Source organism: Hemibagrus wyckioides, linkage group LG12 (assembly GCF_019097595.1).
Source record: "Hemibagrus wyckioides isolate EC202008001 linkage group LG12, SWU_Hwy_1.0, whole genome shotgun sequence".
NCBI classification, from domain to species: domain Eukaryota; kingdom Metazoa; phylum Chordata; class Actinopteri; order Siluriformes; family Bagridae; genus Hemibagrus; species Hemibagrus wyckioides.
The window spans coordinates 11,704,743-11,717,605 of record NC_080721.1 but is presented as its reverse complement, the minus strand read 5'-3'; the positions used below and the strand labels follow the sequence as shown (position 1 = coordinate 11,717,605).

The 12,863-nt window shown below is 41.5% G+C and overlaps 1 protein-coding gene across 1 annotated transcript in view; it reads right to left on the bottom strand.

Annotated features, from left to right (window-relative positions):
- Positions 1–12,863, bottom strand: part of zfpm2b (zinc finger protein, FOG family member 2b) — a 42,104-nt gene that overhangs the window by 11,005 nt on the left and 18,236 nt on the right. The window contains exons 4-5 of the mRNA XM_058404531.1: positions 12,040–12,164; positions 9,737–9,833 (exon numbers count right to left, since the gene is read on the bottom strand). Coding sequence (XP_058260514.1) covers positions 9,737–9,833; positions 12,040–12,164 — 222 coding nt within the window. The remainder of the gene's footprint in view (positions 1–9,736; positions 9,834–12,039; positions 12,165–12,863) is intronic.

Below are 12,863 nucleotides of genomic sequence, written 5' to 3'. Positions count from 1 at the left end.
ATAGACATACACCACTCATCACCGTGTACATAGACATACACCACTCATCACCTTATACATAGACATACACCACTCATCACCTTATACACAGACATACACCACTCATCACCTTATACACAGACATACACCACTCATCACCTTATACATAGACATACACCACTCATCACCGTGTACATAGACATACACCACTCATCACCTTATACATAGACATACACCACTCATCACCGTGTACATAGACATACAACACTCATCACCTTATACATAGACATACACCACTCATCACCTTATACATAGACATACACCACTCATCACCTTATACATAGACATACACCACTCATCACCTTATACATAGACATACACCACTCATCACCGTGTACATAGACATACAACACTCATCACCTTATACATAGACATACACCACTCATCACCTTATACATAGACATACACCACTCATCACCTTATACATAGACATACACCACTCATCACCGTGTACATAGACATACACCACTCATCACCTTATACATAGACATACACCACTCATCACCGTGTACATAGACATACACCACTCATCACCGTGTACATAGACATACACCACTCATCACCTTATACATAGACATACACCACTCATCACCGTGTACATAGACATACACCACTCATCACCTTATACATAGACATACACCACTCATCACCGTGTACATAGACATACACCACTCATCACCTTATACATAGACATACACCACTCATCACCTTATACATAGACATACACCACTCATCACCTTATACATAGACATACACCACTCATCACCTTATACATAGACATACACCACTCATCACCTTATACATAGACATACACCACTCATCACCGTGTACATAGACATACACCACTCATCACCGTGTACATAGACATACACCACTCATCACCGTGTACATAGACATACACCACTCATCACCGTGTACATAGACATACACCACTCATCACCTTATACATAGACATACACCACTCATCACCTTATACATAGACATACACCACTCATCACCGTGTACATAGACATACACCACTCATCACCTTATACATAGACATACACCACTCATCACCTTATACATAGACATACACCACTCATCACCTTATACATAGACATACACCACTCATCACCTTGTACATAGACAAACAACACACATCCCCGGGTACAAAGACATACACCAATCATCACCTTATACATAGACATACACCACTCATCACCTTATACATAGACATACACCACTCATCACCTTTATACATAGACATACACCACTCATCACCGTGTACATAGACATACACCACTCATCACCTTATACATAGACATCCACCACTCATCACCTTATACATAGACATACACCACTCATCACCTTATTCATAGACATACAACACTCATCACCTTATACATAGACATACACCTCTCATCACCTTATACATAGACATACACCACTCATCACCGTGTACATAGACAAACACCACTCATCACCTTATACATAGACATACACCACTCATCACCTTATACATAGACATACACCACTCATCACCTTATACATAGACATACACCACTCATCACCTTATACATAGACATACACCACTCATCACCGTGTACATAGACATACACCACTCATCACCGTGTACATAGACATACACCACTCATCACCGTGTACATAGACATACACCACTCATCACCTTATACATAGACATACACCACTCATCACCTTATACATAGACATACACCACTCATCACCGTGTACATAGACATACACCACTCATCACCTTATACATAGACATACACCACTCATCACCGTGTACATAGACATACACCACTCATCACCTTATACATAGACATACACCACTCATCACCTTATACATAGACATACACCACTCATCACCTTATACATAGACATACACCACTCATCACCGTGTACATAGACATACACCACTCATCACCTTATACATAGACATACACCACTCATCACCGTGTACATAGACATACACCACTCATCACCTTATACATAGACATACACCACTCATCACCTTATACATAGACATACACCACTCATCACCTTATACATAGACATACACCACTCATCACCGTGTACATAGACATACACCACTCATCACCGTGTACATAGACATACACCACTCATCACCTTATACATAGACATACACCACTCATCACCGTGTACATAGACATACACCACTCATCACCTTATACATAGACATACACCACTCATCACCTTATACATAGACATACACCACTCATCACCTTATACATAGACATACACCACTCATCACCTTATACATAGACATACACCACTCATCACCTTATACATAGACATACACCACTCATCACCGTGTACATAGACATACACCACTCATCACCTTATACATAGACATACACCACTCATCACCGTGTACATAGACATACACCACTCATCACCTTATACATAGACATACACCACTCATCACCGTGTACATAGACATACACCACTCATCACCTTATACATAGACATACACCACTCATCACCTTATACATAGACATACACCACTCATCACCTTATACATAGACATACAACACTCATCACCTTATACATAGACATACACCACTCATCACCTTATACATAGACATACAACACTCATCACCTTATACATAGACATACACCACTCATCACCTTATACATAGACATACACCACTCATCACCTTATACATAGACATACACCACTCATCACCGTGTACATAGACATACACCACTCATCACCTTATACATAGACATACACCACTCATCACCTTATACATAGACATACACCACTCATCACCTTATACATAGACATACACCACTCATCACCTTATACATAGACATACACCACTCATCACCTTATACATAGACATACACCACTCATCACCTTATACATAGACATACACCACTCATCACCTTATACATAGACATACACCACTCATCACCGTGTACATAGACATACACCACTCATCACCTTATACATAGACATACACCACTCATCACCTTATACATAGACATACACCACTCATCACCGTGTACATAGACATACACCACTCATCACCGTGTACATAGACATACACCACTCATCACCGTGTACATAGACATACACCACTCATCACCTTATACATAGACATACACCACTCATCACCTTATACATAGACATACACCACTCATCACCTTATACATAGACATACACCACTCATCACCTTATACATAGACATACACCACTCATCACCGTGTACATAGACATACACCACTCATCACCTTATACATAGACATACACCACTCATCACCTTATACATAGACATACACCACTCATCACCTTATACATAGACATACACCACTCATCACCGTGTACATAGACATACACCACTCATCACCTTATACATAGACATACACCACTCATCACCTTATACATAGACATACACCACTCATCACTTTATACATAGACATACACCACTCATCACCATGTACATAGACATACACCACTCATCACCGTGTACATAGACATACACCACTCATCACCGTGTACATAGACATACACCACTCATCACCTTATACATAGACATACACCACTCATCACCGTGTACATAGACATACACCACTCATCACCGTGTACATAGACAAACACCACTCATCACCGTGTACATAGACAAACACCACTCATCACCTTATACATAGACATACACCACTCATCACCTTATACATAGACATACACCACTCATCACCTTATACATAGACATACACCACTCATCACCGTGTACATAGACATACACCACTCATCACCGTGTACATAGACATACACCACTCATCACCTTATACATAGACATACACCACTCATCACCTTATACATAGACATACACCACTCATCACCTTATACATAGACATACACCACTCATCACCGTGTACATAGACATACACCACTCATCACCTTATACATAGACATACACCACTCATCACCGTTGTACATAGACATACACCACTCATCACCTTATACATAGACATACACCACTCATCACCTTATACATAGACATACACCACTCATCACCGTGTACATAGACATACACCACTCATCACCTTATACATAGACATACACCACTCATCACCTTATACATAGACATACACCACTCATCACCGTGTACATAGACATACACCACTCATCACCTTATACATAGACATACACCACTCATCACCTTATACATAGACATACACCACTCATCACTTTATACATAGACATACACCACTCATCACCGTGTACATAGACATACACCACTCATCACCGTGTACATAGACATACACCACTCATCACCTTATACATAGACATACACCACTCATCACCTTATACATAGACATACACCACTCATCACTTTATACATAGACATACACCACTCATCACCTTATACATAGACATACACCACTCATCACCTTATACATAGACATACACCACTCATCACCTTATACATAGACATACACCACTCATCACCTTATACATAGACATACACCACTCATCACTTTATACATAGACATACACCACTCATCACCGTGTACATAGACATACACCACTCATCACCGTGTACATAGACATACACCACTCATCACCGTGTACATAGACATACACCACTCATCACCGTGTACATAGACATACACCACTCATCACCTTATACATAGACATACACCACTCATCACCTTATACATAGACATACACCACTCATCACCGTGTACATAGACATACAACACTCATCACCTTATACATAGACATACACCACTCATCACCTTATACATAGACATACACCACTCATCACCTTATACATAGACATACACCACTCATCACCTTATACATAGACATACACCACTCATCACCTTATACATAGACATACACCACTCATCACCGTGTACATAGACATACACCACTCATCACCTTATACATAGACATACACCACTCATCACCTTATACATAGACATACACCACTCATCACCGTGTACATAGACATACACCACTCATCACCGTGTACATAGACATACACCACTCATCACCTTATACATAGACATACACCACTCATCACCTTATACATAGACATACACCACTCATCACCTTATACATAGACATACACCACTCATCACTTTATACATAGACATACACCACTCATCACCTTATACATAGACATACACCACTCATCACCGTGTACATAGACATACACCACTCATCACCTTATACATAGACATACACCACTCATCACCTTATACATAGACATACACCACTCATCACCTTATACATAGACATACACCACTCATCACCTTATACATAGACATACACCACTCATCACCGTGTACATAGACATACACCACTCATCACCGTGTACATAGACATACACCACTCATCACCTTATACATAGACATACACCACTCATCACCTTATACATAGACATACACCACTCATCACCTTATACATAGACATACACCACTCATCACCTTATACATAGACATACACCACTCATCACCTTATACATAGACATACACCACTCATCACCTTATACATAGACATACACCACTCATCACCGTGTACATAGACATACACCACTCATCACCGTGTACATAGACATACACCACTCATCACCTTATACATAGACATACACCACTCATCACCTTATACATAGACATACACCACTCATCACCTTATACATAGACATACACCACTCATCACCGTGTACATAGACATACACCACTCATCACCGTGTACATAGACATACACCACTCATCACCGTGTACATAGACATACACCACTCATCACCGTGTACATAGACATACACCACTCATCACCGTGTACATAGACATACACCACTCATCACCGTGTACATAGACATACACCACTCATCACCGTGTACATAGACATACACCACTCATCACCGTGTACATACAGCACTACACAGCTGTAGCTAGTCTTAATGACCTGCACCTCCAAAAAATACTTTGGAAAATTAAGATGACAAATCTGGCAAGAGAAGAAAATGATAAAACATGCGGATAGAAGGATCATGATAGTGATAGTGATGATGATGATGATGATGATGATGATGAGTGTGTGTGAGAGGGACTTCATCTTTTCCAAACATTCATTTAGTAAATAGCGGCAGTGTCTCCGTGAAGGATTTGACTCGGTGACTGACACTCCATGCAAATCAGCTTATTATCTCAGCTAACAGATCGTCCCTCAGCTCACTGCCTCACGTTTCTATCCATTCGATTATTCTCCTACAAAACCTTAGCGTTTTCATCCCGTTAGTTCGTCAGTGACGTCAATCCCAAACAATTTCTTTCGTTTTTTTTTCTTTAATCTCGGCATATACAGCATCACGGCTCAGGATGCTCTCTTTTTTCCAGGTAATGGGATAGACGACGAGAGCGAGGAAGAAGGAAGGAGGAAGGGAGCGATGCCCCCTCGAGCGGGCGGTTCTGCAGGGACAGGATTATACGCTAGCTTCCAGCACTGCTCTCGATTGGTTTCAGGGGAAAAAAAAAAAACTCAATTAAACTTCTCCAGCAAATTTGTCTATCGAACAGAAGTTCCTCCAGCATGAGCATTATATTCCAATCGCATTCGCCCTTTAAAATGTTTTTATTTTCTTAAGCTAAAAAAAATGTTCCAAAGAAAAGCAAAGTGTGACTTTATAAACATGACACCTCGCTGCCTTGTAGCTCCGCCCCTATTCTGCTATGTAAACAAAGCTGCAAGTGTCTTCATTCACACCTCGGGTAAATAAGTTAATCATCCAGGTTCTTGAAGTGCACTATTACTTCTTTTTATTGTTGGAGTAAACACACGACTATTTACAATAACGTAAGAACAAAATTTGGACCGCAGCTCATTCTCACATCCTACATTCGTTATCTTCTGACTGTCCAACCAAAATCCAGCAGGAAACAACGCCACAAAATGCTGCTTTTCTGGTTAGTTTCTATACTGGAACATAGTATACTAAATAATTAACACCTTTTAAACGCTAGAATACATGGAACCCCATCAGGTTTTACACCTCGTATTCTAGAGAAGGTTTAGGTGAAATCACCAGAGCAAGCCTAATCTTTGCTTACAGGTTTAGTGTCTTAACCACTAATCACTTCTTTAGCAAGCGACTAAACATCCAACAGCAGAATATGATCTCTTTTTGTAGCTCAGTATCTGTGCCTGCTACAGGAAAACACTGCTCCTTGCTAGACGAAACTCTGTTTGCACAAAATCAAGTAAACTCCATCACATTCGTAGGAGCTGAAAATGTTTCAAAACACCAGGTGAGGGGTGTCATGTTCTTGTGATTTCACCAATTCAGGATTTAAAAAACTTAGCAAGTCTAATAAATAAAAAAAAAGCAGAAATCCTGGAGAGACTGATCAAACTTTCTTCCAATCACACAGCATGAGTCTCATACAAGACCCCGGGTTAACCACAGCATCGTCCCTTTTCACTCCACTTACAAACCACTCGATCTAGACACACAGGAAGTGAGAGTATGATCAGGTTCGGAGGAGCGACAGCCAGAGCGAAAGGCGATAAATCCGAGCCCAGATGATGAGGTCTACTCTATCTAATGACCGGAATGAAGTGAAGCTTCAGCCCTTTAATCCTCGTCACCTCCTCATCCCTTCATCCGGCGTGATCAAACCCGGGATTTACGACACCTCGTGGCATCCGGCAGCTCCGTAATCTCACGCATTCCCTCCTCCCTGCGTCCTGACACTTCCAGCGTGACAGTCACTCGAGATAAGGAGGAACGGCTCGGGTTGGAGTGAGAACACACGCTTAACCGTTTTACCTCTTTCTGCTTCCACCAGTCAGGAGTTTTCTAGTGTCTCTGTGTCAACCGAATCGTCAGAGACAACACAAATGTCCTAGAAAGTTATTAGGTTGCACCATTAATTCTAAATATATTACTGTACAGTTCTTTTCTGTTATCTGCTACTGATGCTCACATTGCATTATGGGTAATTCCCTTGATTAGGGTATCTGATTATAAATATCATATCCATACAGAGATAAATGATGTCACAGTACACTATAATGAGCTCTAAGGAAGGAGTCTCCAGTGTCAGCTCTCTGCGTCTGGTTCGATTATCTGACGCCTTCAGGATGTTGCCTTTCTCTGTAACATGACAAGTTCCTCAAGCTTCCTTTCAGTCCTTCGCTTATTCGTTAACGTCTCCCCGTTTGGCTCACTGCGATGTCTTTAATTAAAAGAGGATCAGGGCGCTGCTCGCCGCCTCCTCGCGGGCATGCTGCTGTTAGACTGCACTGATAATGAAGTATGACATTGCTGGAGATGTTTGGCTATTATTATCCCCCGCCGTCTCTCTCTGTTCTCCGATCAAGAGCGATAACAGCTCTTGAATCTTTTATTTCCTCTGGTTCTTTTGCTCTGCACTGGAGATGTTCTCTCTCTGTAAACGTACGCATACTCCGTGAAGAGATTAATCCATTAGGCCACTGGAGATGAATGAAAGAGTCAGGGAGTTTAGGAGAAATATCTGTTTTACAGTTGGGGGGGGGGGGAGATGCTGATAGAGTTATCTTCGTGCTCAATGAAACCATGAGTAGAGCTGGGAGGAGTCAGATAATCAAGCTGTGTTTAAATTTGTTCTCAGAAATTGGCTTTAAAAAACAGATTTAAATACGTTTGTTCCTTAAAAGCATTTGTGGCTTCTCAAAAAAAAACACCTCCACCTCCTTCATTGTGACTGACAGGAACTAAGGCCACACCTTCTTCATTGGGACTGACATGTTTAGAGGCCACACCTCCTTCACTGAGACTGACAGGTTTAGAGGCCACACCTCCTTCATTGGGACTGACAGGTTTAGAGGCCACATCTTCACTGTGACTGAAAGCTACAGAGGCCACACCTCCTTCATTGTGACTGACAGGTTTAGAGGCCACACCTCCTTCATTGAGACTGACAGGTTTAGAGGCCACACCTCCTTCATTGTGACTGACAGGTTTAGAGGCCACACCTCCTTCACTGGGACTGACAGGATTAGAGGCCACACCTCCTTCAATGGGACTGACAGGTTTAGAGGCCACATCTCCTTCACTGTGACTGAAAGCTACAGAGGCCACACCTCCTTCATTGTGACTGAAACGTACAGAGGCCACACCTCCTTCACTGTGACTGAAAGCTACAGAGGCCACACCTCCTTCACTGTGACTGACAGGTTTAGAGGCCACACCTCCTACATTGGGACTGATAGGTTTAGAGGCCACACCTCCTTCACTATGACTGACAGGTACAGAGGTCACACCTCCTTCACTGTGACTGACAGGTTTAGAGGCCACACCTCCTACATTGGGACTGATAAGTTTAGAGGCCACACCTCCTTCACTGTGACTGACAGGTACAGAGGTCACACCTCCTTCACTGTGACTGACAGCTACAGAGGCCACACATTCTTCACTGTGACTGACAAGAAAGTCAGGCCACACCTCCTTCATACTGTCTGACAGGTACAGAAGCCACACCTCCTTTGCTGTGAGTGACAGGTACATACGGTTCCTTGCTTCATCAGATTTATACACTCAAACGTGAGCATCACAGGGACTAAATGAAACACCACATCATTTTTTTCTTATTGTTGACTTCTTTTTTGGAAATATCTGCTAATATCAGCGGTTATGTAAGCAGCCAGGAAGGAAACAATTCAGGAAATGACTTTTACCTTTACTGTAAACCACACAGTTATTCTTCAAGTCCTCTGAGCTCACCCACGTCACGTCCGTCAGCCACTGCGGACCTCCGGTCAGAACCAGCGGTACCTGAAACCAGAGCAGGGAACATGTGCGTGAGCCATGACGAAAGTCAGACGAGTCTCAAGCCCTGGACGTGCAGCAATGTAAGTTTTATACACATTCCACGGGCGCTGCTGGATTCTAGATCCTGACTGGTCAGGATAGTTTATGGAAGGAGTCTCCAGTGCCAAAGCTTTAAACCTATAACCTTCTAACTTGGGTAAGTCTTTAAACCTATAACCTTCTAACTTGGGTAAGTCTTTAAACCTATAACCTTCTAACTTGGGTAAGTCTTTAAACCTATAACCTTCTAACTCGGTCAGTAACACAACAGGCTGCGTCTTTCTCGGCCACGATTTCTTTACCTTCACGATATGGTGAGGAAGCGACTGTTTACAGCTACTACAACGTAAGCGATAGCAGGAACTTGTCTATAAAAATTAACTGGGGCTAAACAGTTGTAACAGTTATGTGTCGGGAAACTGCTGTATAATCAGTGGAATAAATAGTGTTGGAAAGTATCTTACTCTGGGGCTTCATTACATCACACCACCACGGAACTGATGAATTTCTTACAGCAGCATGACACAGTGTGTTTTACTCCTTAAATAAAGAATGAATGAATGTTTATTACTTTTCGAAAGTTTTTTTTAAATGATAAAACGTATTAGTCATTGGTAAATGCTAAAAATCCTTTCTGTCTGTCTCTCTCTCTATCTTTCTCTCTGTCTCTCTCTCTCTCACTCTGAATGAGCACATTGTTAGCGAGCTCTCTCATCCCGTCTCGTTCCTCTGGGGATTTTCGAGACCCTGTGAGAGAGCAGAAGGTGAAGTGTGAGCTCTGATCTTTAGACACATTGTACCTTCACTATCAGCATCATCACACCCCTTCCTCCGACAGACAGAGAAAGAATTTGAAGAATCCGTGTGTGGTGTAAAAACCCCAGTCTGAAGCTCTGCCCGGGTTTTTTTCCTGTCTCTGTGTAATGCACAGTGATTTTCTTTTAAATGTTATGCAGCTTCACTGAGGGGGAACAAACACAAAAGGTTTCAAGCTGCAGGTGAATCTCAGCATTCAGCTCCACTTTAAATCTCTAATAATCTCCTTTACAGTCTCTTCTGTCCTCAGCAGGTGTGTGTGTGTGTGTGTGTGTGTGTGAGATTTAAAAAAAAAACCAATAAAACATAAAAAATGAAATATGAAAAGTCTGAAAAATCAAAATGGGTCATTTGACCTGAGCAAAGTGTGTGTGTGTGTGTGTGTGTCGTACAGTATGGTATAGACACAGTATAAAGAGAGATAGAGAGAGAGAGCAAGAGAGAGAGAGAGAGAGAGAGAACACTCTCTCCCTGCTTCCTCTTCTTCTTCTCTCTCTCTCTCTCTCTCTCTCTCTTTCACTCTTTCTCCTGCTGAATCCTCTTTTTCCTTATCAGGTCTGCGCAGGCCTCCATCGGCCTCTCCCCACTCTGACAGGAGCAACAACAAAAGCTCAGCGATACAGAGAGAGGAACCTGCCACAGGCACAGATTACCCGTGACACACACACACACACACACACACGCTTTCACTCATCTCTTTCTGTGACACTCGATGCACTCTGCATGCTCTATTTCTCCAAAACCTTCAACTTCCTAACTGGACACTAAAACACTGTACTCACTGTACACATCTCTCTCTCTCTCTCTCTCTCTGTATCTCACTCACTCACTCTCTGTCTCTCTTTTTGTCGCTCACTTTGTCTCTCCCTCACTCCCTCCCTCACTTCCTCTGTCACTCCCTCACTCAGTCACTCCCCCACTCCATCCCTCCCTTTGTCACTCCCTCACTCCCTCTTTTCTTCACTCCTTCCATCCCTCACTCAGCACACAGCTTTACTGTGAGTGACTCCCTTAACTGATGATTATTTTTCCAGTAGAAACAAACCCTGTAGTGTTTTATTCCTCTTTTACCACAACAACCTATTTAATGAATACATAATATACATTTATAATGTTGTGGACGGAGTTGTGAAGCAGTTCCTGTTCTCACGTACATTATAACAGCTATAAACAGTCTCAGCCTCATCAAGCATAAACTCCACCCTCCTGCACTTCACCTCTGTTAGAAAGCTCTGAAACCAGAGACTCCTTCCGAAAAACTTTCCACTCGCACAGATGGTCCGCTCTACGTGTTATTTGTTATTATATAAACAAGAATAATAGCCAGCTAGCTTATCATCAGAAAGAGTCTTACGATGTTATTGCCTCCTGAAGGTGGTTCTATTTTCCCAGTGAACGGCCCCCATGTGGTTCCTGGAGGAAGCACCTGATGAGAACGAACGCCTTTCTCCGCTCCGATGCTGATCATCTCCAGCTCTCCTGCAAAATAAAAAAAATGTATTTATAATAAAATAGCAGCTATTTTAAACTTTACACAAGAAATAGTGTTTCTGATAATCAAAAAAAAAAAATATATATATATATACATATTTTGGATTATATATTGATAGATTTTTTTTAGCATATATATATATATATATATATAGAATAATTTTGCACAAGCAAAACACAATAATCTAGTTGAAAAACTAGTCAGAATTAGTTTTTTTGATTTATTTTTTAAATCCAGCTATCTGATTTCTGTAACCCTACACAGGGTCCTGGAGAACCTGTCTTAGGGAACTTACACACCGTGAACGAGGTAACAACCATCACAGGCACACACACACACACACACACTATGGACAATTTATATAACATGTTAATAAAGTGCTGTATATTTGTAGTCCAACCAGGAAGTGAGCATCACTCCGGTTCCCTCGACTAAAAGTCAGAAGGCTTTCTCCTTTATCTTTATAAGCTCAACAAAGGTTTATGATTCTTTCGATCTTCAAGAAAATCTTCACACCTGAACAGAACTTTTAAGAATTTTGATGCAATCAGCAGGAAGTAATAAGCTAAATGCGATAATGCTATAGTTATAAATGCTATAAACGAACTCCACCACCGTGGCTACTGAGCTTCAACTCTTTCAGTCTAGATTTAAAATCATGATGTTCCCTGATCAGATCCTTTGAG